The sequence below is a fragment of the Squalius cephalus genome, assembly GCF_949319135.1.
Source record: "Squalius cephalus genome assembly, chromosome: 2".
Lineage (NCBI taxonomy): Eukaryota > Metazoa > Chordata > Actinopteri > Cypriniformes > Leuciscidae > Squalius > Squalius cephalus.
In genome coordinates, this window is record NC_137123.1 from 63,160,400 (window position 1) to 63,186,899 (window position 26,500).

The window sequence follows — 26,500 nt, forward strand, 5'->3', positions numbered from 1 at the left end:
GTTGAGTTTTAAAACGTGCATTAACAGCAGTGACTCTGATGACATTGACCTCACGCGCAGTAAAGCGCTAAGTTACTGCTGTTTAAAACACACACAAGAGTTTATACACACAAGCATAACAATTCTATTCTCATTTTCATTCGAAACAAACAAGATAAAGAATAATATCACGTCTAACCTTGTGTTTGACACCCGATGCACAGAAGAACCGATGACGCTAAGTGCTTCCGGGTCACCGCGCGTGCTTATGGGTATGACGCACCATTCACTACCGGTGTTATGACGAATCGGGTCCTCCCTCGAAATTGGGTCTCCATCAACTTTGATCATATAAGTACATACGAACGATATTACTTTAAAATAGGCTATAATGTATAATTTTCTGTTTTGTGAAATAGCAAGGCCTTTCTTTTAATTGTGTGTGTGTGTGTGTGTGTGTGTGTGTGTGTGTGTGTGTGTGTGTGTGTGTGTGTGTCTATTTAAAAAAAAACATCTATGATGAATTATGATGTTTGTACAGCAGAGGGAGACAGTGTTTATATCGCGGACTATAAAGGTTTACAGTTTCTGTGCAGAGAATGTACACAAGTGATGTGGAAATGATTAAGCCGTTATATATGGCGGCAATATGGCAATTAATAACAGAAATGTAATCGATCATTCAAATAAAATAAAATCATTAAGGATTCTGTTCATGTGAAGACTAAATACTGATTTAAATACAAAGGGTACATATTTGTATAAAACATGACATGCCACTACAAGGATATAGCCTACTGTACAAAGAGATGGTGAAAAATAAACCACCATTGAGCACATTGAAATACAATGAATATGTAAATATGGCAAATAATAACAGGCATGTAATACCTTTGGTAATAAATATTTCCAAATAAAATCATAACCTGAGTATTCTGTTCATGTGAAGACTAATTTCTAGTTGATTTTTTATATTAATTTATAGCACATATACATACACACAAATCTAATTCCACATGCTACTATCCATTTATTTATTTTGTCCATATCTATTTAAACTACTGCACACTTACATTATAAATGTCATTGAAACTCATATTGCAATCCTGTCCATAAAGTTTGATCTATTATTACAAACGAGCCACGACACAGACAGTCTGTATGTACATTCAAAACTTTATTTATGGAATACAGTGTAGAAAGCGCAGTTGTTCTCCAGTCAAAGCAAATGATACACAGAAAAACATCACAGAAAGAACCTCATCACCACCATCTCCGAACCACAGCAACCCACACTGATAATTACCCATGATGCATCACTGATCTGAGAACAGCAGTGCGAACGACGCGTGACGTCATCGCTCAGACGATTCTGTAAACGATTGATTATGACATTCATCAGACGCGTTTTGATTATGGATTATGAAACTTTGATCAACTGTAAATGCTGGATACCACATAATCATAACCATCGGTTTATACTGGTAATAATAACAACCAGCCACACATTCGGTCACGTGACGCTTTCTACAACAAGAGGTGAGAGTGACAGATGCATCAGAAAATCTCCAACAAATCATATTTCACCCCAAAATCAAAAGAACAATATATGCAATAACATTTTGCACGATGCCTATTCATATTTTTTGCATTTTCACAATATTTTCATGTCAATTAAACACAAATTCTCATTGTAATGCAAAAAATCCATTAGCATTAAATCAATTCAGTTCTGTACAAATATTACCATAAATACTATTTAAAGAGGCTATATGTCCGCATTATCCTAAACATAAGCTTTTATTTCATGTGCTAAACGGAAGAGAGGCTCACGGGAACGTAAACGTCACATCCTTTGATTTTCCCGGGAAAAACGTCCCGAGTCCTTCACATAAACATCAGTCTAAACAAGGCAACCTAGGGAATCGGGGAAGGTCTTGTTTTTTTTAAAGTTTCGTTACAAACTGTTCACACATTAGCAATAAAAAAGCGATAAATACATGCAAATTCGTACATATAGCCCCTTTGAATAATAATTATTTTTGTTGCATTACAGTAATAACAATTTGGGGTGAAATTAAATAAAATGTTGCAATGCAAAACCATTTTCTTTTGATTTTGCAGTGAGATGAAGGTGTTTCTCTCTCAGTAAGAGAGAGAGAGAGAGAGAGAGAGAGAGAGAGAGAGAGAGAGAGAGAGAGAGAGAGAGAGAGAGAGAGAGAGAGAGAGAGAGAGAGAGAGAGAGAGAGAGAGAGAGAGAGAGACATCTGTGCATACAGTGATCTGAGAACACAAAACAGACTGGATACAAACATACAGAAAACGCCCCGAAAACCCTCCCGCCCCCAAACACCCGCTTAAAAAACACACACAACCACGAGTCCAATGGAAAATCTAAATTAAATAGCAGTTTATAAAGAAGGAGTAAATAAATCTCTGATATGCATAGGACGAAAACATTAAAGACAGTAAATGTACATCAACAGCCACCGCTGGATCTCAGCCTGATAAAAAAATATTCAAATAAAAGAATGGTTTAAGTTGTATCAAAGCAGAAGCCAATAGAGTTTTGTGTGCAACTCAAATCACAATTTTCACAAGTTACTGTTTAAATTCTGCTAAAATGTCTATACATGAGAAAAGACCAAGATCCAAATAGCAGAAGATTTTCTTCATCATTTTTTCTATCATGCACTACATAGTTACAACTAGTTTATTTTTTTGCATTACTTTAAGATTGAAAAAAAAAAAAAAAAACACTTTTTTTTGGCAATTTCTTTTTTTTAAATTATTCTTTTTTTTTTCTTGAAAAACAAACCAGAAACAAATCAAACAATTTCAATATCTCATTCAGAAGGACATCAATTTTACCACTAGATTTTTCCGTGATCACCAAACGCAGCGCAGCTGCAGTCAGTGTGTGATGAAGAGATGAAGAGGAGGGAGAGACGGGATGAAGTCTCGGACGTTCACCCCTCAGATATCCCAGTGTTTCACTCGTTTAGTAGTGTGAGAGAGAGCAGACGCTGCAGTGGACACGACACCACACTCGACTGTGCATTCAATTGAAAAATTAACTAAATCTGACAGCATTAATCTGATCGTGTTCGTGTTCATTCGGCCAATGGGAGGTCATGGTTGAAAAATCTGGAGTGAATTCAAATTTGATCTATGCCTTCAATCTGATTTGTGGTTTGAATATGAACAACTTCAATGGTGCATTCAAATTGACTTTTGGATTCAATTTGATTTGAACTTGAAATGAATTTGAATTATGTGTTCAATTTGATTTGAAATGTCCGAATTAGAATTATTCATTTCAAATTTGATCTGAACTTAATTAGAAAGTGTGCCTTCAATTTGATTTGTAATTTGAATTGGAACTGAATTTGAATTATGCACTCAATCAGATTTGGAATGAATTTGAATCATGATGTGTGATCTGAATTCCAATTGAATCTGAATTATGCATTGAATTTGATTTAAATTGTGTTCAATTTTATTTGTGATTTGATTTGAATTGTATTTAATTTGATTTGTGATTTGAATTTAATTTGAATTATGCGTACAATCTGATTTGGAATGAATTTGAATTATGTGTGATCTGAATTCCAGTTGAATCTGAATTATGCATTCAATTTGATTTATGATTTGAACTGAATTTGAATTGTGTGTTCAATTTGATTTGTGTTTTGAATTTAAATAATGTGTTCAATTTGAATTGAATTCGAATTATGCGTCCTGATTTGATTTGGAATGAATTTGAATTATGCTTTCAGTTGGATTTGATTTGAAACGGAATCTTCAACCACCTGAAACTGACCCCAACTGCATTAATCTGATCATGTGACTGTCCGTCCAGCCAATGAGAGGTGGTCTCTCACGGGAACTGGCCAATGGCAGACGAGATGCTTGTGTCAGGTGTCCTCTGCAGCGTCTGGAGATGAGGAGGAGATGAGGAGGGTTCGGGTGGGGGTAAGTTACGCCATCAGTTGTGGATCTGCTCGAAGAACTTGTATGTGGGGTTTTCATAGCCGTTCTGCTGCATCTTAGACAGGTGACGTTCCTCCGGAGTCACGGCAGCGTCCACCTGTCAATCAAATCCATTCGCATTACACACCTGCTCACATCTACAGTTGACCTATCGGTAAGCCCCGCCCCCCGAACGCAGATGAGCCAATGGCAGTTGAGTATCAGTTGCACAGGGAACTCGGACATCTTTAGGTTTCAGCGCCATAGAGAAACATTGGAAGATCCGAAGCTCTCATCGTTTTGATGGCGTTTACGCTACAAACATGGTAAAATGATGTGCAGACGACGCTGATTCACAAGTTCACACTGATTCACACCTTGAAACACACCTACAGCAAAAAAGCTAAAAAAAACAGTTTTTATAAGCTGTCGACCCCAAAAAAACGAGACAAAAGTGGATACAGGCAATTGACCCTTCGCAGGGAGTTTGATTGACAGGCGATCTGACCAATCATAATCCGCCATTTTTGTCTGACAAAGCAGTCAGGAGAGTTAGTAGATTAACGTGTACTGACGTCTTTCCGCGGTTAAAACAACATACCTTGTGATGTTCATTCATGTTTATTTGATGCTATAGATGAACTAGAAGGAAGAGATGATCGGTTCTCGAGCGGCTTTAACTGTCAGACACATTAAAGAGCCACAAAACGGTATTTACTGTTTATATCTCTTTAAAAAAATGACCAAATTTGAAAGTTGAGACTTTGTTTGACATGAAAAGTAAGCTGTTCTGTCCTGTGTCAGTGTGTCGTCAGTGTCCTCTCTGCTCCGCGATGTGTGTTTCACTGTGTGAGAACATGGTGTGTGTGAGAGAGGCGTGGCTTGTCGGACATAGCAACAGTAACTAAAGGGGGCGGGGCTTTGCGAACGGTCAATTGAGACAGAGCGTAACGTGTCATGTTACTCTGAGAACTACTGGAGGGGAACGTAATCTGCGACAGGTTAGCTTAGCTTAGCTTAGATAAATATAATATATAAACTGACATTTGGAAATTGACAAAATGTTCACTGCACACACAGTGTATTTCTAGTGCATAGTGAGTGTCAGAATCCCACAATTTACTCGTTTGTTCCAGCCTGTATCCACTTCTGTCTCCTTAAACACTCGTTTTTTGAGGTTGACAGCTTATAAAACTTATTTCTGTTGTTTAGCTTGTTTGTTGTACATCTTGCCACATAGCAGCTTTTAGACATTGTTTTTTTTTGTTTTTTATATACACTCACCTAAAGGATTATTAGGAACACCATACTAATTACTGTGTTTGACCCCCTTCCGCCTTCAGAACTGCCTTAATTCTACGTGGCATTGATTCTGGCAAGGTGCTGAAAGCATTCTTTAGAAATGTTGGCCCATATTGATACTGTAGGATAGCATCTTGCAGTTGATGGAGATTTGTGGGATGCACATCCAGGGCACGAAGCTCCCGTTCCACCACATCCCAAAGATGCTCTATTGGGTTGAGATCTGGTGACTGTGGGGGCCATTTTAGTACAGTGAACTCATTGTCATAATCAAGAAACCAATTTGAAATGATTCGAGCTTTGTGACATGGTGCATTATCCTGCTGGAAGTAGCCATCAGAGGATGGGTACATGGTGGTCATAAAGGGATGGACATGGTCAGAAACAATGCTCAGGTAGGCCGTGGCATTTAAACGATGCCCAATTGGCACTAAGGGGCCTAAAGTGTGCCAAGAAAACATCCCCCACACCATTACACCACCACCACCAGCCTGCACAGTGGTAACAAGGCATGATGGATCCATGTTCTCATTCTGTTTACGCCAAATTCTGACTCTACCATCTGAATGTCTCAACAGAAATCGAGACTCATCAGACCAGGCAACATTTTTCCAGTCTTCAACTGTCCAATTTTGGTGAGCTCGTGCAAATTGTAGCCTCTTTTTCCTATTTGTAGTGGAGATGAGTGGTACCCGGTGGGGTCTTCTGCTGTTGTAGCCCATCCGCCTCAAGGTTGTGCGTGTTGTGGCTTCACAAATGCTTTGCTGCATACCTCGGTTGTAACGAGTGGTTATTTCAGTCAAAGTTGCTCTTCTATCAGCTTGAATCAGTCGGCCCATTCTCCTCTGACCTCTAGCATCAACAAGGCATTTTCGCCCACAGGACTGCCGCATACTGGATGTTTTTCCCTTTTCACACCATTCTTTGTAAACCCTAGAAATGGTTGTGCGTGAAAATCCCAGTAACTGAGCAGATTGTGAAATACTCAGACCGGCCCGTCTGGCACCAACAACCATGCCACGCTCAAAATTGCTTAAATCACCTTTCTTTCCCATTCTGACATTCAGTTTGGAGTTCAGGAGATTGTCTTGACCAGGACCACACCCCTAAATGCATTGAAGCAACTGCCATGTGATTGGTTGATTAGATAATTGCATTAATGAGAAATTGAACCGGTGTTCCTAATAATCCTTTAGGTGAGTGTACGTCAGAAATGACGAGGATGCAACTTCACACAATCCAGAGTCAATGGAGACGGTTCTCTGTTAGAGCGGTGTGTGTTAGCGTTCCCTAAGTTAATAACTAATGATCTTTACAACGGAAGTGAATCAATCAAAAACTAACTTTATCTGGACAATAACTTTATTCTAGAGCTGCTGTAAAGCCTAAACAATCTCTGTTACTGTAATCTCCTATTATCACTGTAAAGCTGCTGTGAAATTCTATATTGTTAAAGCGCTGTATAAATGAAGGGGACTTGACAAGGTTTTCACACTGAGAGCTTTCATTGTGAGACAGTTAGCAACTCTGTTTGTTTGTCTGAGTTAGCAACCGTAACTAAGGGGGCGGGGCTTACCCATCTAATTGGCACTGACCTCAATGATCCCGTGGTGGATGGACGTGTACTGTTTCTTCCTCAGCATCACCAGGGTGATGACGATGATGGTTGCTATGACAACGCCTCCGACCATCAGGCCAATAATAGCTCCCTTATTGGAGCTCACGTCCTCGGCAAAGAAAACCTGAGCGCCGGAAACAAGAGAGAAGACCAGATTACAGGCACTGTTCTCTCAACGGCGTCAGGGTTTCTAAAGGTTTTATGAAGACTAATTTAAGACCAAGTAACGGACATTTAAGAAATAAAATGAAGGGAACTCAATACAATAGAATATCAATTGTTCTCTAAATGTAAATGTTTATGGAGAAACACTTCAGAGCTTGAAAATACATCTTCCAACAGATATCTGGTACTTTTTCATTCATTTTCTACAAAAATAAAGAAAAGAAGAAAAAAAGAAGCTTGAATCGGTTTGCTCAAAACCTCTACAATATGGAAATAATTTAAAATGACATGAAATATGAAGTTTTGTTTTCTCTGAAATGACTAATGCAAGAACAAATATCTACAAATGGCTCAGAAAAATCTGCTTAATTTAGAAGTTTTGACATATTTATACACTTCATTTTACATTTCCATCTCAAGTAAATGTATCTTGTTTAGATATTTGTATTGGAAAGCACGCATGCAACATTTAATGCCACGACTTTATGAATTTAAGACCATTTTAAGGCCTCAATTTGTGGAAGTGCAAATTAAGAGTTTTTAAAAAGGTCTTAAAATGGTCTAAATTAATAAATTCAGTCGCCATGGCAACGTAACCCCCAGGGTTTCTGCGGGTTGCGTTGCCATGGCGACTGAATCGTGCAACACATCGTTAGCTAGAGTACTGTGATGTGAGCGCGCAGGTCGTTAGCTAGAGTACTGTGATGTGAGCGCGCAGGTCGTTAGCTAGAGTACTGTGATGTGAGCGTGCAGGTCGTTAGCTAGAGTACTGTGATGTGAGCGCGCAGGTCGTTAGCTAGAGCACTGTGATGTGAGCGTGCAGGTCGTTAGCTAGAGTACTGTGATGTGAGCGTGCAGGTCGTTAGCTAGAGTACTGTGATGTGAGCGCGCAGGTCGTTAGCTAGAGTACTGTGACGTGAGCGCGCAGGTCGTTAGCTAGAGCGCTGTGATGTGAGCGTGCAGGTCGTTAGCTAGAGTACTGTGATGTGAGCGCGTAGGTCGTTAGCTAGAGCGCTGTGATGTGAGCGCGTAGGTCGTTAGCTAGAGTACTGTGACGTGAGCGCGCAGGTCGTTAGCTAGAGTACTGTGATGTGAGCGCGTAGGTCGTTAGCTAGAGTACTGTGACGTGAGCGTGCAGGTCGTTAGCTAGATCACTGTGATGTGAGCGCGTAGGTCGTTAGCTAGAGTACTGTGATGCGAGCGTGCAGGTCGTTAGCTAGAGTGCAGGTCGTTAGCTAGAGTACTGTGATGCGAGCGTGCAGGTCGTTAGCTAGAGCACTGTGATGTGAGCGCGCAGGTCGTTAGCTAGAGTACTGTGATGCGAGCGTGCAGGTCGTTAGCTAGAGTACTGTGATGCGAGCGTGCAGGTCGTTAGCTAGAGTACTGTGATGCGAGCGTGCAGGTCGTTAGCTAGAGTACTGTGATGCGAGCGTGCAGGTCGTTAGCTAGAGTACTGTGATGCGAGCGTGCAGGTCGTTAGCTAGAGTACTGTGATGCGAGCGTGCAGGTCGTTAGCTAGAGTACTGTGACGTGAGCGTGCAGGTCGTTAGCTAGAGCACTGTGACGTGAGCGTGCAGGTCGTTAGCTAGAGTACTGTGACGTGAGCGTGCAGGTCGTTAGCTAGAGTACTGTGATTCGTTAGCGAGAGTACTGTGATGCGAGCGTGCAGGTCGTTAGCTAGAGCACTGTGATGTGAGCGCGCAGGTCGTTAGCTAGAGTACTGTGACGTGAGCGTGCAGGTCGTTAGCTAGAGCACTGTGATGTGAGCGCGCAGGTCGTTAGCTAGAGTACTGTGACGTGAGCGTGCAGGTCGTTAGCTAGAGTACTGTGATGCGAGCGCGCAGGTCGTTAGCTAGAGTACTGTGATGTGAGCGTGCAGGTCGTTAGCTAGAGTACTGTGATGCGAGCGCGCAGGTCGTTAGCTAGAGTACTGTGATGCGAGCGTGCAGGTCGTTAGCTAGAGCACTGTGATGCGAGCGTGCAGGTCGTTAGCTAGAGCACTGTGATGTGAGCGCGCAGGTCGTTAGCTAGAGTACTGTGACGTGAGCGTGCAGGTCGTTAGCTAGAGTACTGTGACGTGAGCGCGCAGGTCGTTAGCTAGAGTACTGTGATGTGAGCGTGCAGGTCGTTAGCTAGAGTACTGTGACGTGAGCGTGCAGGTCGTTAGCTAGAGCGCTGTGACGTGAGCATGCAGGTCGTTAGCTAGAGTACTGTGATGCGAGCGCGCAGGTCGTTAGCTAGAGCGCTGTGACGTGAGCATGCAGGTCGTTAGCTAGAGCGCTGTGACGTGAGCATGCAGGTCGTTAGCTAGAGTACTGTGACGCGAGCGTGCAGGTCGTTAGCTAGAGCGCTGTGACGTGAGCATGCAGGTCGTTAGCTAGAGCGCTGTGACGTGAGCATGCAGGTCGTTAGCTAGAGTACTGTGACGCGAGCGTGCAGGTCGTTAGCTAGAGCGCTGTGACGTGAGCATGCAGGTCGTTAGCTAGAGTACTGTGACGTGAGCGTGCAGGTCGTTAGCTAGAGTACTGTGATGCGAGCGCGCAGGTCGTTAGCTAGAGTACTGTGATGTGAGCGTGCAGGTCGTTAGCTAGAGCGCTGTGACGTGAGCATGCAGGTCGTTAGCTAGAGTACTGTGATGCGAGCGCGCAGGTCGTTAGCTAGAGTACTGTGATGTGAGCGTGCAGGTCGTTAGCTAGAGTACTGTGATGCGAGCGTGCAGGTCGTTAGCGAGAGTACTGTGATGCGAGCGTGCAGGTCGTTAGCTAGAGTACTGTGATGTGAGCGTGCAGGTCGTTAGCTAGAGTACTGTGATGTGAGCGTGCAGGTCGTTAGCTAGAGTACTGTGATTCGTTAGCTAGAGTACTGTGATTCGTTAGCTAGAGTACTGTGATGTGAGCGTGCAGGTCGTTAGCTAGAGTACTGTGATGTGAGCGTGCAGGTCGTTAGCTAGAGTACTGTGACGTGAGCATGCAGGTCGTTAGCTAGAGTACTGTGATGCGAGCGCGCAGGTCGTTAGCTAGAGTACTGTGATGTGAGCGTGCAGGTCGTTAGCTAGAGCACTGTGACGTGAGCATGCAGGTCGTTAGCTAGAGTACTGTGATGCGAGCGCGCAGGTCGTTAGCTAGAGTACTGTGATGTGAGCGTGCAGGTCGTTAGCTAGAGTACTGTGATGTGAGCGTGCAGGTCGTTAGCTAGAGTACTGTGATTCGTTAGCTAGAGTACTGTGATTCGTTAGCTAGAGTACTGTGATGTGAGCGTGCAGGTCGTTAGCTAGAGTACTGTGATGTGAGCGTGCAGGTCGTTAGCTAGAGTACTGTGATGTGAGCGCGCAGGTCGTTAGCTAGAGTACTGTGATGTGAGCGCGCAGGTCGTTAGCTAGAGTACTGTGATGTGAGCGCGCAGGTCGTTAGCTAGAGCACTGTGACGTGAGCGTGCAGGTCGTTAGCTAGAGTACTGTGATGTGAGCGTGCAGGTCGTTAGCTAGAGCACTGTGACGTGAGCGTGCAGGTCGTTAGCTAGAGTACTGTGATTCGTTAGCTAGAGTACTGTGATGTGAGCGTGCAGGTCGTTAGCTAGAGTACTGTGATGTGAGCGCGCAGGTCGTTAGCTAGAGTACTGTGATGCGAGTGTGCAGGTCGTTAGCTAGAGTACTGTGACGTGAGCGTGCAGGTCGTTAGCTAGAGCACTGTGACGTGAGCGTGCAGGTCGTTAGCTAGAGCACTGTGACGCGAGCGTGCAGGTCGTTAGCTAGAGTACTGTGATGCGAGTGTGCAGGTCGTTAGCTAGAGCACTGTGATGCGAGCGCGCAGGTCATTAGCTAGAGTACTGTGATGTGAGCGTGCAGGTCGTTAGCTAGAGTACTGTGACGTGAGCATGCAGGTCGTTAGCTAGAGTACTGTGATGTGAGCGCGCAGGTCGTTAGCTAGAGCACTGTGACGTGAGCGTGCAGGTCGTTAGCTAGAGCACTGTGACGTGAGCGTGCAGGTCGTTAGCTAGAGTACTGTGATGTGAGCGTGCAGGTCGTTAGCTAGAGTACTGTGACGTGAGCGTGCAGGTCGTTAGCTAGAGCACTGTGACGTGAGCGTGCAGGTCGTTAGCTAGAGTACTGTGACGTGAGCGTGCAGGTCGTTAGCTAGAGTACTGTGATGTGAGCGTGCAGGTCGTTAGCTAGAGCACTGTGACGTGAGCGTGCAGGTCGTTAGCTAGAGTACTGTGACGTGAGCGTGCAGGTCGTTAGCTAGAGTACTGTGATGTGAGCGTGCAGGTCGTTAGCTAGAGTACTGTGACGTGAGCGTGCAGGTCGTTAGCTAGAGTACTGTGACGTGAGCGTGCAGGTCGTTAGCTAGAGTACTGTGACGTGAGCGTGCAGGTCGTTAGCTAGATCACTGTGATGTGAGCGCGCAGGTCGTTAGCTAGAGTACTGTGATGTGAGCGCGCAGGTCGTTAAGCGCGCAGGTCGTTAGCTAGAGTACTGTGATGCGAGCGCGCAGGTCGTTAGCTAGAGTACTGTGATGCGAGCGCGCAGGTCGTTAGCTAGAGTACTGTGATTCGTTAGCTAGAGTACTGTGATGTGAGCGTGCAGGTCGTTAGCTAGAGTACTGTGATGTGAGCGTGCAGGTCGTTAGCTAGAGCACTGTGACGTGAGCGTGCAGGTCGTTAGCTAGAGTACTGTGATTCGTTAGCTAGAGTACTGTGATTCGTTAGCGAGAGTACTGTGATGTGAGCGTGCAGGTCGTTAGCTAGAGTACTGTGATTCGTTAGCTAGAGTACTGTGATTCGTTAGCGAGAGTACTGTGATTCGTTAGCGAGAGTACTGTGATGTGAGCGTGCAGGTCGTTTGCTAGAGTACTGTGATTCGTTAGCTAGAGTACTGTGATTCGTTAGCGAGAGTACTGTGATTCGTTAGCGAGAGTACTGTGATGTGAGCGTGCAGGTCGTTAGCTAGAGTACTGTGATGTGAGCGTGCAGGTCGTTAGCTAGAGTACTGTGATGTGAGCGTGCAGGTCGTTAGCGAGAGTACTGTGATGTGAGCGTGCAGGTCGTTAGCTAGAGTACTGTGATGTGAGCGTGCAGGTCGTTAGCTAGAGTACTGTGATGTGAGCGTGCAGGTCGTTAGCTAGAGTACTGTGATGTGAGCGCGCAGGTCGTTAGCTAGAGTACTGTGATGTGAGCGTGCAGGTCGTTAGCTAGAGTACTGTGATGTGAGCGTGCAGGTCGTTAGCTAGAGTACTGTGATGTGAGCGCGCAGGTCGTTAGCTAGAGTACTGTGATGTGAGCGCGCAGGTCGTTAGCTAGAGCACTGTGACGTGAGCGTGCAGGTCGTTAGCTAGAGCACTGTGACGTGAGCGTGCAGGTCGTTAGCTAGAGTACTGTGATTCGTTAGCTAGAGTACTGTGATTCGTTAGCGAGAGTACTGTGATGTGAGCGTGCAGGTCGTTAGCTAGAGTACTGTGATTCGTTAGCTAGAGTACTGTGATTCGTTAGCGAGAGTACTGTGATTCGTTAGCGAGAGTACTGTGATGTGAGCGTGCAGGTCGTTAGCTAGAGTACTGTGATTCGTTAGCTAGAGTACTGTGATTCGTTAGCGAGAGTACTGTGATTCGTTAGCGAGAGTACTGTGATGTGAGCGTGCAGGTCGTTAGCTAGAGTACTGTGATGTGAGCGTGCAGGTCGTTAGCTAGAGTACTGTGATGTGAGCGTGCAGGTCGTTAGCGAGAGTACTGTGATGTGAGCGTGCAGGTCGTTAGCTAGAGTACTGTGATGTGAGCGCGCAGGTCGTTAGCTAGAGTACTGTGATGTGAGCGCGCAGGTCGTTAGCTAGAGTACTGTGATGTGAGCGCGCAGGTCGTTAGCTAGAGTACTGTGATGTGAGCGCGCAGGTCGTTAGCTAGAGTACTGTGATGTGAGCGTGCAGGTCGTTAGCTAGAGTACTGTGATGTGAGCGTGCAGGTCGTTAGCTAGAGTACTGTGATGTGAGCGCGCAGGTCGTTAGCTAGAGTACTGTGATGTGAGCGTGCAGGTCGTTAGCTAGAGTACTGTGATGTGAGCGTGCAGGTCGTTAGCGAGAGTACTGTGATGTGAGCGTGCAGGTCGTTAGCGAGAGTACTGTGATGTGAGCGCGCAGGTCGTTAGCTAGAGTACTGTGATGTGAGCGCGCAGGTCGTTAGCTAGAGTACTGTGATGTGAGCGCGCAGGTCGTTAGCTAGAGCACTGTGATGTGAGCGCGCAGGTCGTTAGCTAGAGCACTGTGATGTGAGCGCGCAGGTCGTTAGCTAGAGTACTGTGATGTGAGCGCGCAGGTCGTTAGCTAGAGTACTGTGATGTGAGCGCGCAGGTCGTTAGCTAGAGTACTGTGATGTGAGCGTGCAGGTCGTTAGCTAGAGTACTGTGATGTGAGCGCGCAGGTCGTTAGCTAGAGTACTGTGATGTGAGCGCGCAGGTCGTTAGCTAGAGTACTGTGATGTGAGCGTGCAGGTCGTTAGCTAGAGTACTGTGATGTGAGCGTGCAGGTCGTTAGCTAGAGTACTGTGATGTGAGCGTGCAGGTCGTTAGCTAGAGTACTGTGATGTGAGCGCGCAGGTCGTTAGCTAGAGTACTGTGATGTGAGCGCGCAGGTCGTTAGCTAGAGTACTGTGATGTGAGCGTGCAGGTCGTTAGCTAGAGCACTGTGACGTGAGCGTGCAGGTCGTTAGCTAGAGTACTGTGACGTGAGCGTGCAGGTCGTTAGCTAGAGTACTGTGACGTGAGCGTGCAGGTCGTTAGCTAGAGTACTGTGATGTGAGCGTGCAGGTCGTTAGCTAGAGTACTGTGACGTGAGCGTGCAGGTCGTTAGCTAGAGTACTGTGACGTGAGCGTGCAGGTCGTTAGCTAGAGTACTGTGATGTGAGCGTGCAGGTCGTTAGCTAGAGTACTGTGATGTGAGCGCGCAGGTCGTTAGCTAGAGTACTGTGATGTGAGCGCGCAGGTCGTTAGCTAGAGTACTGTGATGTGAGCGTGCAGGTCGTTAGCTAGAGTACTGTGATGTGAGCGCGCAGGTCGTTAGCTAGAGTACTGTGATGTGAGCGTGCAGGTCGTTAGCTAGAGTACTGTGATGTGAGCGCGCAGGTCGTTAGCTAGAGTACTGTGATGTGAGCGTGTACGTACCAGTTTCTGGTGGTAAACTTCGCTGTGTCGCTCTTCGGCTTCCATCCGCAGCTCAGGAATGTCATCCGGCTTCAGTCCAGACACTGAACGACAACCAGAGACGCAAATTAAACATCGCAAATAATGCACTGGAGCGAGTGGTGTGTTGCATTAACACCAAGGACTTACAAAGAGTCTATAGCACAACTATAGTGATAATGACAGAGGAACGATAAAAACATTGGCGATTCGATAATTTGAGTTATGCGTGAACGGAATTAGTATTCATATCAAATCTGATTTGAAAATAATAATTCGAAAGTTTGTCTTCAATTTGATTTGGAACAGCCAATCAGAATCTTGCTTTAAGAGCTCCAGCATTTAAAGCGACAGACGCCATAAAATGCATAATTATAATAAAAAGAATGATATAAAAATGCAGCGCTCTTATAATAAACAGAACGATATCGTGTGAACGCTAAAATAGTTATCCGTCTTGCTATGGGCCTTTACGAATGTTTTTATTCTGACATGTTTTAAATGTAGTTTTAGTCTAAGTTCTGTGTCAAATGTACTATATATTCAACCTTGTCAAGTTTTAGTCGACTAAATGTGTTGATTTTAACTCAATGAAAACTTGAAAAGCTGCGTAATGGTTAATTATTTGAATTATTTGTTTGACAAAAAAGCTGTTTAATTTAATATGATTAAAAGATAAAAATGTATGTTGTATGTCTTCATTTGATTGACAGAAAAATTAAAATACACAACAGAATTTCTGGGGGGAAAAAATCATTTCATATTAAATTAAAATATATATATATTTTTTAAATTAATAAATTGTAGTTTTTATGAATTAAATTAATTAGACATGCTTTTTGATTATTAAAATTTAATTAAACCATGAATATTTAATCCAAAAAACTTAAAACAAAAAAACAAAAAAAATAATTTGAGAAAAAAAACCCCTATTTCATAGGGCCATAAACATGTGATTTAACAAAATGAACTTTTAATAATAGTAATAAATGCTATTTGTAATGCACCTTTCTCAAACTCAAAGTGCTAAAACATGTTCAGAACAAAATAAATCAAACAAGGAAAAAAAATACATAATATAAATTACACAGTAATAAATAATAAATATTTTAATTAATAATTGTTAAATTGTACAAGTTTCATGATTTCAATTAATTAGACATGCTTTTTAATTACTAAAATTTAATTTAACCATTAAATTAAACAGGAGAAAAAATGAATTTTGGAAAAAATAAAATGAAAATGAAAACAGGCTTATTATTTCATAGATGGGAATCAGAATCTTAAACTGAACTGAATCAGGCAAACAGACCGTGGCATTTACATGACTCAACACTATTGGAAATATTGCCATATTCAGATTAATATTCTGCTAGTGTTTGTGCTCATGATTGTGTTTTATAATGTAACGAAACTTGCAGTAAACGTCACTGAATTCACAGCCATGTGGAACAGATGTGAGCTTTACTGCACATTTCGTTACATTATAAAACACAATTATGAGCAAATATTAAAAATATGAAAAATATTCCATGATCACACGTACCTGGTCGTGTCGGGAAGCTTCGGTCTGCGACGGGTCGGGCATCGACCGGCTCAACTGCGGAGAAACACGAGCATCACTCACTCATGCACTTCATATACACATCAACACAGGAGGAAAAGGGGCTTTTTGAGCATTCATCTGACTAATAAAGCAGAGCGCCATTCACACACACAACTAGCATGAACATAAGGATTAATATTGCTCATTGTTAATAAATAACTGTGTTTTTGATGCACGAACAGTTTTATGCACTATTGTAACCTAATTTTCCTTGCATGCACATTAAAGAAATTATATTTTATTTAAGAACAATTGCTTCAAAAGTTAATGCACTTTAAAAAGTGAACGTCATTTCATTTCAGTAAAAGATGTGATGCTTGATTTGGTTTATGTTTGGTTATTGCGCTCGCTTGCGCCCTCTTGTGGGCATAGGAGACAATACAGTACTTTTTTCCTCTAACATTAAAGGGATACTTCACCCAAAAATGAAATTTACCCCATGATTTACTCACCCTGAAGTCATCCTAGGTGTATATGACATTCTTCTTTCAGACGAACACAATCAGAGTTATATTAATAAATGTCCTGGCTCTTCCAAGCTTTATAATGGCAGTGAATGGCTGTTTCTGTTTTGAAGTCCATAAATAAATCCATGATAAAGTCCATTTTATCTATCCATAATAAAAGTGCATCTATCCTCATAAAAGTGCATCTATCCATGATAAAAGAGCATCTGTCCATCATAAAAGTGCATCATATCCATCATAAAAGTGCATCTATCCTCATAAAAGTGCATCTATCCATGATAAAAGTGCATCTGTCCATCATAAAAGTGCATCATATCCATCATAAAAGTGCATCTATCCTCATAAAAGTGCATCTATCCATGATAAAAGTGCATCTGTCCATCATAAAAGTGCATCATATCCATCATAAAAGTGCATCTATCCATGATAAAAGTGCATCTATCCATGATAAAAGTGCATCTATCCATCATAAAAGTGCATCTGTCCATAATAAAAGTGCATCTATCCATCATAAAAGTGCATCTATCCATCATAAAAGTGCATCTATCCATCATAAAAGTGCATCTATCCATCATAAAGTGCATCTATCCTCAAAAGTGCATCTGTCCATCATAAAAGTGCATCATATCCATCATAAAAGTGCATCTATCCATCATAAAAGTGCATCTATCCATCATAAAAGTGCATCTATCCATCATAAAAGTGCATCTATCCATCATAAAGTGCATCTATCCTCAAAAGTGCATCTGTCCATCATAAAAGTGCATCTATCCATCATAAAAGTGCATCTATCCATGATAAAAGTGCATCTATCCATCATAAAAGTGCATCTGTCCATAATAAAAGTGCATCTATCCATCATAAAAGTGCATCTATCCATCATAAAAGTGCATCTATCCATCATAAAGTGCATCTATCCTCAAAAGTGCATCTGTCCATCATAAAAGTGCATGTGTCCATCATAAAAGTGCATCTATCCATCATAAAAGTGCATCTATCCATCATAAAAGTGCATCTATCCATCATAAAAGTGCATCTGTCCCATTAACAGCCATTATAAAGCTTGGAAGAAACAGGACATTTTTTCATATAACTTATCATACAGCTAGGATGACCTGAGGGCAAGTAAACCAATCATGGGCTATTTGTCATTTTTGGATGATCTATCCCGTTAAGCATTGCCTTTACAATTCAAATTTTGCTAATGATTAAGAAAGAAATCTGAATTGAGCTTTTCAGCCATTTCGCCAGCCCTAGAGAGCAGACTGGTAATGAATTGCTGATTGGAAGCATGCGATCTCGGTGTTCCTGTGACAGCGGGTGTCGGATGGCAGCCGGGGCTGCTGGGATACGTCCAGCTCGTACCCTCGTTCTGTGTGTTGGGCTGGTTGAAGCTCTCGGGGTGTATGAAGCCGAAGCCCTGCGAGTCCTCGGCCGGCAGCAGGTCCAGGCTCACGGTGCTGTCCGGCATCAGCGCGTCGTTGCCGTAACTCACCCGGACGTCACTCTGCAGGTTAGCCAACTGAGCCGACATCTCCTGCTGCTCGCGCTGCAACAGCTCTGAGACACACACACACACACACACACACACACACACACACACACACACACACACACACACACACACACACACACACACACACACACACACACACGTTTACTTAGCTATCTAAATGGGGACATTCAATACACATATTCATTCAATACACATATCACTTAGTTTTTGGATATTGAGATTTATACATCAGCAATAAATAAGCTTTCCATTGATGTGTGGTTTGTTAGGATAGGACAATATTTGGCTGAGATACAACTATTGAAAATCTGGAATCTGATGGTGCAAAAAAATTGAAACATTAAGAAAATCTCCTTTAAAGTTGTGTATTTATGTTGGCGATTGTGCTGCATTCACTCACAAAAATACATGTTTTATATATTTACAGTAGGAAATTTACTAAATATCTTCATGGAACATGATCTTAATATCCTAATGATTTATGGCATAAAATAAAAATGGATAATTTTGACCCATACAATGTATTGTTGGCTATTGCCACAGATAAACCCGTGTGACTCGAGACTGGAGACGTGATCCAGGGTCACATATGTATTTGATATAATTTACAAATAATAGACCCTTTTACAGTTGGTAAACATGGTGACGTATTTGTGTGGGCGGGGCTTAGCTGGAGGCAGAAAGATCCCTCTGGCCACTTCACTAATGCTAGTTTGCAAGTTTTGTTAGCTTGTTTTTTTAACAATGACTGGAAAAATTCCGATTTTGTCTTAATGTGCAAGGTCACTCACTGTCCAGGACCGCGATTGTTATGTGCAAAAGTTAATTTTAACGGACTGAACCAGATGACCGTACACGCTCAGTCAATGGACGATCTGACAGGATTAACGTTAACGCTACCTCTGGTTGAGTGGCCTGACTTCTACACCTACCCGATAGAGAAACCGAGGGTAAAGAGAAACTGATGGCATATATATATATATATATAGATGCCTATAACTATGTGCTGAATGGTCATGTAAAGACTTGTGTGGTACGATCCGCAGTTCTGCCTAGCCAGCGCCAAGAAGACGATGTAAAGAGTGACACTACGGTGCAATTTTAATGATATGAATATTTTCTAGAAATAAAAATTCCAGATACAGCTACTCATTTTTCATCAATTCTTGCACCCAACAACACAACAAGATGACATTTAATAAAAAAATAATAATTTAAGCTCCTTATTATGTAGCCGAATCTGTGCTGGTTTGTATTGGCCGCCTCCAGTTTTCACTTTGTTTTGCCTCCAGCTAGCGCCGTGACGTAACTGTGACGTCGGCACAAAAGGGGTCTATAGCACATACAACTTTTAAAGCTATTCCAAAATGATTTGTTATGGTTTACATAATTAAATATTTAAAACATAAAATATGTTCATTTAAAAAAAAAAAAATTGTTAAACTTAAAGGCATGTTTTGACAATAATAAAGAATGAGGAGAGAGAGAGAGAGCGAGAGAGAGAGAGAGAGGGAGAGAGAGAGAGAGAGGGAGAGAGAGGGAGAGAGAGAGAGAGAGAGAGAGAGAGAGAGAGAGAGAGAGAGAGAGAGAGAAATGATGATGATTGATGACGATACGACAGGATTACAGAGGAAACGACAGGCTTATCAGAGCTTTAATTACAGACACACTTGATGACAGACGAGCTGCTGCCGAACGCAGGAACGAAGCCAGAGAGCAAACGAACAGATGGAGCGCTGACGCACGAGACACAAATACACACCAGTGGACGAGCAACACGTGAGATCAGACCCAATACCACATCCGACTCCATCATTACAGTCAAATATAGTCCATCAGTATGTGTGTCTCTGGATCACGTCACCAGTCTCGAGTCGCACGGGTTTATCTGTGGTAATAGCCAACAATACATTATATGGGTCAAAATTATCCATTTTTCTTTTATGCCAAAAATCATTAGGATATTAAGTAAAGATCATGTTCCATGAAGATATTTTGTAAATTTTCTACCGTAAATATATAAAACATGTATTTGTGTGAGTGAATGCAGCACAATCGCCAACATAAATGAACAACTTTAAAGGAGATTTTCTCAATGTTTCAATTTTTTTGCACCCTCAGATTCCAGATTTACAATAGTTGTATCTCAGCCAAATATTGTCCTATCATAACAAACCACACATCAATGGAAAGCTTATTTATTGATGATGTATAAATCTCAATTTCCAAAAATTGACCCATGTGACTGATTTTGTGGTCCAGGGTCACATATGGTTTGTCATCATCTCTTTCCTGAACACAGTCTCGTCACAAACTCACCGACTTGGTCCTGGATATCCTCAGCGACTCCCGGCACCTTGTACAGGAGCCCGAGAGACTGGTTCATTCGCTCCTCGATCACACGCAGATGGGTCAGCACCTGAGGTCAAAGGTCAGAGGTCAGTGGGTCACTGAGCTTTTAATCCGCTTCAATCCTAAAGGATCTTCAAAGATCCAGCTAACTCACGGTTTGCTCATCTTCACAATCAGCAGAACCTAGTAAACTAGATGCACTGCAGAAAATGCTTTTCTTACTTAGTATTTTTGTCTCGTTTCCAGTCCAAATATCTAAAAATTCGTAAATTAAGATGCATTTACTAGATGAGTAAAATGACATAAGATATTATGTCCTGTTTTCCGGGGGAATTAATCAAAATGAAGTGAGTTAATGCTTAAAAAAAAGGAAAATTATCTGTCAATGGGGTAAGAAAATAATTTTTAGGTAATTTTAGCAGATAATTTTGCTTGTTTTAAGCAAAAACTCACTTAATTTGAATTTATTTCCCCTGAAAAAAAGACTTAACATCTTATGTAATTTTACTACTTTAGTAAATGCATCTTGATTTAAGAAATGTTTGATATTTCGACTGGAAACAAGACAAAAATACTAAGTAAGAAAAGCATTTTTTGCAGTGTGCTGTCTTCATAGGGAACATGTGACTGATTTGAAACGCTCTACATCAGTCAGTAAGAAGTAAGAAGTTTATAATATAATGGTGTGGTAAACCAGCTTTAAATTCAATTCCATTATTAAATTCAATTAAAGCGGTGTGAAGAATGGATTAATAAATAATGTAACATTTATCATTGTTAGTTAATGCATTAACTAATTGGACCCAGGGTTATTATCGTTAACTAAAAACATTTCTGTAAACTGAAATAAAGCTGAAATGAAAATGAGAAGCACTAAAATTATTAACTGGAAATAAATCAAGCTAAAATTGAAATAAAAAAAAATTAAACCTTAATAAATACTATAAAAAACTAATAAAATGACAAAAGCACCTAACAAAACTACTAAAAATAAAATTCATATCAAAACTAAAAATATAAAAATAAAAGCTAATTCAAAATATGAATAATACTAAAATAAAACCTCAAATGAACCATGATGGGAGCTTATTGTAAAGTGTTAACTTCACATTTACACATCAAGCGCAATAGTTCAACATTGTTATGAGGATTTTTTTATTTATTATTTACATAAAACAAACTGTAAAAGCACAAGAACGCTGACCGTCAATAATGTGCTATTTTAGCAGGTTATTATCAGTGATACACTCGTACCTGCGGCCGGATCTGCGCGGCTTTCTTCGGGTCGACCATGCGCACGTGTTCGAAGTGTTTGAGTGTGTGTTGTCGGTCTTTCTGCTCGGCGCGCACGTACTTCTTCAGCAGACTGAACACATGCCGAGGCTGCAGGAGACACAACAGCATCAGCAAACACTCAGAACACCAGATATCAGTTTTAATATCAGTAAACTCATCATTCAGAACTCATATGATCTGTGTTTCTATATGCTGCGTCACAATTCTCATATGTATACTACACCCTAAAAGCATGCACTCCTTTAATGAAGATGCTTTCGAGTAGGCAAGCTTTTGGAACAAACTACTTTGTCTCCGTTTAAACTGCCCTGTCAATCAAGTTAAAATCCTCCACATTCAATTTCATTTAATTGACCTGCCAGTCGTATCTAATGCAAGCTATAAATAAGACAGAAGTTTATATCATGCAATTCTGACTTTTAAAATTGCAAAAATATTAATTCCAAACTTATGAACTCTTGTGTATGATGCGTGTGAACGAGTTTCTACAGAAAGAGCTTGTATGTGAATCTGTGCTTATGTGTATGTGAGATGTGTGTAAGAGCACACGTGTGTATCTGTGCATCATGTGAGGTGTGTGTTAGAGCACACGTGTGTATCTGTGCATCATGTGAGGCGTGTGTTAGAGCACACGTGTGTATCAGTGCATCATGTGAGGCGTGTGTTAGAGCACACGTGTGTATCTGAGCATCATGTGAGGTGTGTGTTAGAGCACACGTGTGTATCTGTGCATCATGTGAGGTGTGTGTTAGAGCACACGTGTGTATCTGTGCATCATGTGAGGTGTGTGTTAGAGCACACGCGTGTATCTGTGCATCATGTGAGGTGTGTGTTAGAGCACACGTGTGTATCTGTGCATCATGTGAGGTGTGTGTTAGAGCACACGCGTGTATCAGTGTATCATGTGAGGTGTGTGTTAGAGCACACGTGTGTATCTGTGCATCATGTGAGGTGTGTGTTAGAGCACACGTGTGTATCTGTGCATCATGTGAGGTGTGTGTTAGAGCACACGTGTGTATCTGTGCATCATGTGAGGTGTGTGTTAGAGCACACGTGTGTATCTGTGCATCATGTGAGGTGTGTGTTAGAGCACACGTGTGTATCAGTGTATCATGTGAGGTGTGTGTTAGAGCACACGTGTGTATCTGTGCATCATGTGAGGTGTGTGTTAGAGCACACGTGTGTATCTGTGCATCATGTGAGGTGTGTGTTAGAGCACACGCGTGTATCAGTGTATCATGTGAGGTGTGTGTTAGAGCACACGCGTGTATCAGTGTATCATGTGAGGTGTGTGTTAGAGCACACGTGTGTATCAGTGTATCATGTGAGGTGTGTGTTAGAGCACACGTGTGTATCTGAGCATCATGTGAGGTGTGTGTTAGAGCACACGTGTGTATCAGTGCATCATGTGAGGTGTGTGTTAGAGCACACGTGTGTATCTGAGCATCATGTGAGGTGTGTGTTAGAGCACACGTGTGTATCAGTGCATCATGTGAGGTGTGTGTTAGAGCACACGTGTGTATCAGTGCATCATGTGAGGTGTGTGTTAGAGCACACGCCTGTATCTGTGCATCATGTGAGGTGTGTGTTAGAGCACACGTGTGTATCAGTGTATCATGTGAGGTGTGTGTTAGAGCACACGTGTGTATCACTGCACCATGTGAGGTGTGTGTTAGAGCACACGTGTGTATCTGTGCATCATGTGAGGGGTGTGTTAGAGCACACGTGTGTATCAGTGCATCATGTGAGGTGTGTGTTAGAGCACACGCCTGTATCTGTGCATCATGTGAGGTGTGTGTTAGAGCACACGTGTGTATCTGTGCATCATGTGAGGTGTGTGTTAGAGCACACGTGTGTATCAGTGCATCATGTGAGGTGTGTGTTAGAGCACACGTGTGTATCTGTGTATCATGTGAGGTGTGTGTTAGAGCACACGTGTGTATCAGTGCATCATGTGAGGTGTGTGTTAGAGCACACGTGTGTATCTGTGTATCATGTGAGGTGTGTGTTAGAGCACACGTGTGTATCTGTGCATCATGTGAGGGGTGTGTTAGAGCACACGTGTGTATCAGTGTATCATGTGAGGTGTGTGTTAGAGCACACGTGTGTATCACTGCACCATGTGAGGTGTGTGTTAGAGCACACGTGTGTATCTGTGCATCATGTGAGGGGTGTGTTAGAGCACACGTGTGTATCAGTGTATCATGTGAGGTGTGTGTTAGAGCACACGTGTGTATCACTGCACCATGTGAGGTGTGTGTTAGAGCACACGTGTGTATCTGTGCATCATGTGAGGGGTGTGTTAGAGCACACGTGTGTATCAGTGCATCATGTGAGGTGTGTGTTAGAGCACACGCCTGTATCTGTGCATCATGTGAGGTGTGTGTTAGAGCACACGTGTGTATCTGTGCATCATGTGAGGTGTGTGTTAGAGCACACGTGTGTATCAGTGCATCATGTGAGGTGTGTGTTAGAGCACACGTGTGTATCACTGCACCATGTGAGGTGTGTGTTAGAGCACACGTGTGTATCTGTGCATCATGTGAGGTGTGTGTTAGAGCACACGCCTGTATCTGTGCATCATGTGAGGTGTGTGTTAGAGCACACGTGTGTATCTGAGCATCATGTGAGGTGTGTGTTAGAGCACACGTGTGTATCAGTGCATCATGTGAGGTGTGTGTTAGAGCACACGTGTGTATCAGTGCATCATGTGAGGTGTGTGTTAGAGCACACACGTGTATCTGTGCATCATGTGAGGTGTGTGTTAGAGCACACGTGTGTATCAGTGCATCATGTGAGGTGTGTGTTAGAGCACACGTGTGTATCAGTGCATCATGTGAGGGGTGTGTTAGAGCACACGTGTGTATCAGTGTATCATGTGAGGTGTGTGTTAGAGCACACGTGTGTATCTGTGCATCATGTGAGGTGTGTGTTAGAGCACACGCCTGTATCAGTGCATCATGTGAGGTGTGTGTTAGAGCACACGTGTGTATCAGTGTATCATGTGAGGTGTGTGTTAGAGCACACGTGTGTATCTGAGCATCATGTGAGGTGTGTGTTAGAGCACACGTGTGTATCAGTGCATCATGTGAGGTGTGTGTTAGAGCACACGTGTGTATCAGTGCATCATGTGAGGTGTGTGTTAGAGCACACGCCTGTATCTGTGCATCATGTGAGGTGTGTGTTAGAGCACACGTGTGTATCAGTGTATCATGTGAGGTGTGTGTTAGAGCACACGTGTGTATCACTGCACCATGTGAGGTGTGTGTTAGAGCACACGTGTGTATCACTGCACCATGTGAGGTGTGTGTTAGAGCACACGTGTGTATCAGTGCATCATGTGAGGAGTGTGTTAGAGCACACGTGTGTATCAGTGCATCATGTGAGGTGTGTGTTAGAGCACACGTGTGTATCAGTGCATCATGTGAGGCGTGTGTTAGAGCACACACGTGTATCTGTGCTGTGCATCATGTGAGGTGTGTGTTAGAGCACACGTGTGTATCAGTGTATCATGTGAGGTGTGTGTTAGAGCACACGTGTGTATCAGTGTATCATGTGAGGCGTGTGTTAGAGCACACGTGTGTATCAGTGTATCATGTGAGGCGTGTGTTAGAGCACACGTGTGTATCAGTGCATCATGTGAGGCGTGTGTTAGAGCACACACGTGTATCTGTGCTGTGCATCATGTGAGGTGTGTGTTAGAGCACACGTGTGTATCAGTGTATCATGTGAGGTGTGTGTTAGAGCACACGCGTGTATCAGTGTATCATGTGAGGCGTGTGTTAGAGCACACGTGTGTATCAGTGCATCATGTGAGGCGTGTGTTAGAGCACACGCATGTATCAGTGCATCATGTGAGGCGTGTGTTAGAGCACACGTGTGTATCAGTGTATCATGTGAGGCGTGTGTTAGAGCACACGTGTGTATCTGTGCATCATGTGAGGCGTGTGTTAGAGCACACGTGTGTATCTGTGCATCATGTGAGGTGTGTGTTAGAGCACACGCGTGTATCTGTGCATCATGTGAGGTGTGTGTTAGAGCACACGTGTGTATCTGTGCATCATGTGAGGTGTGTGTTAGAGCACACGCGTGTATCTGTGCATCATGTGAGGTGTGTGTTAGAGCGTGTACCCGGGGCGGGTCGCTCTGCAGGGAGGACAGGTAGCTCTCGAGAGCCAGCCGGCGCCGGTCGTTCAGAAGCGCCTCCACGCGAGCCATGTGTGTCTCCACCAGTTGCTGGCGCTCACCGGCCGCCTCCTGCTCCAGCGCCTCCACCTTCTCCTGGAAGCGCTGCGGGGACACCAGCAATCAGGCAAAGACTCATGGGAAAATCAAACAATAGAGTGCAATAGCGATCGCCCCCTTTTTCAGCGGCATTGGTTCCGGAAGTGCTTTTTCCATTCATTTCTCCCATAGGGATTTTGAAAAAAGTCTCCATTGACTCATCCTTCCCTCGCGGATCCCGAAGCTGAAAACGGCCCTAAAATTATACTTGTTATATTTATTTTATTTTTGTCCAGAAAGCTTATTTTATTTCATTTTGATAATTTTTATTTTGAATGCAATTTTCTGGGAGATTTTTTGTTATTTTTAATTTTATTTACCTTTAAATTACTAGATTTGTTACTTAGATAGTAATTTAAGCACATTCCTCACATTCTTTCAACTTAAATTCAAAATAACTCACAATTTCATTAACTCACAGTTTGTCACTAGAAATTCCTGCTGTTAAACAATTATTTTCAGAGTCAAGCTAAAATAATGTGGGCTTAGGGCTTCAACAGAAGCAAATACCATCGATTAACAAACTTTAACTACAAGTTATTGTTAAAAATCAATTCCCCTATGGAGAAAATGAATGGAGTTCCTTCTACGAGGAAGGGCCTCATGGGAAATTCCCATGCTGAATTCCCGGTAAAGGACTGAACTGACCTGGATCACGGCCTTCTTGTCGTTGCGCGGTAAAGTCTTCGCCTGTCTCTCGGCCTCTTCCCATTCCCTCATCACCTACAGAACAAGATCACACGACAATCAGCACTTTATCCTCCATCATGTCACATCAAACC

The 26,500-nt window shown here is 42.8% G+C and overlaps 3 protein-coding genes across 7 annotated transcripts in view; 1 reads left to right on the forward strand and 2 right to left on the reverse strand.

The window, feature by feature from the left end:
• Positions 1-250, reverse strand: part of atp5pf (ATP synthase peripheral stalk subunit F6) — a 5,187-nt gene extending 4,937 nt beyond the window's left edge. Inside the window, exon 1 of one of the 2 annotated variants that reach the window (XM_079896480.1) lies at positions 179-250. The gene's annotated coding sequence lies outside the window, so the exon portion shown is untranslated. The remainder of the gene's footprint in view (positions 1-178) is intronic. The other variant, XM_079896481.1, reaches the window with a different exon arrangement.
• The window catches only part of LOC307154265 (uncharacterized protein), a 217,571-nt gene that overhangs the window by 62,459 nt on the left and 128,612 nt on the right, over positions 1-26,500 (forward strand). The gene's annotated exons all lie outside the window — the stretch shown is intronic.
• appa (amyloid beta (A4) precursor protein a) overlaps positions 2,147-26,500 on the reverse strand; it is a 55,354-nt gene continuing 31,000 nt past the window's right edge. For all 4 annotated transcript variants that reach the window (XM_079864009.1, XM_079864008.1, XM_079864011.1 and 1 more), the window contains 9 exons: positions 26,367-26,441; positions 25,566-25,724; positions 21,393-21,521; positions 20,106-20,205; positions 17,636-17,830; positions 15,744-15,797; positions 14,180-14,262; positions 6,849-6,995; positions 2,147-4,069 (listed from right to left, as the gene is read on the reverse strand). In XM_079864009.1, coding sequence (XP_079720135.1) covers positions 3,968-4,069; positions 6,849-6,995; positions 14,180-14,262; positions 15,744-15,797; positions 17,636-17,830; positions 20,106-20,205; positions 21,393-21,521; positions 25,566-25,724; positions 26,367-26,441 — 1,044 coding nt within the window. In that variant the 3' untranslated portion in view covers positions 2,147-3,967. The remainder of the gene's footprint in view (positions 4,070-6,848; positions 6,996-14,179; positions 14,263-15,743; positions 15,798-17,635; positions 17,831-20,105; positions 20,206-21,392; positions 21,522-25,565; positions 25,725-26,366; positions 26,442-26,500) is intronic.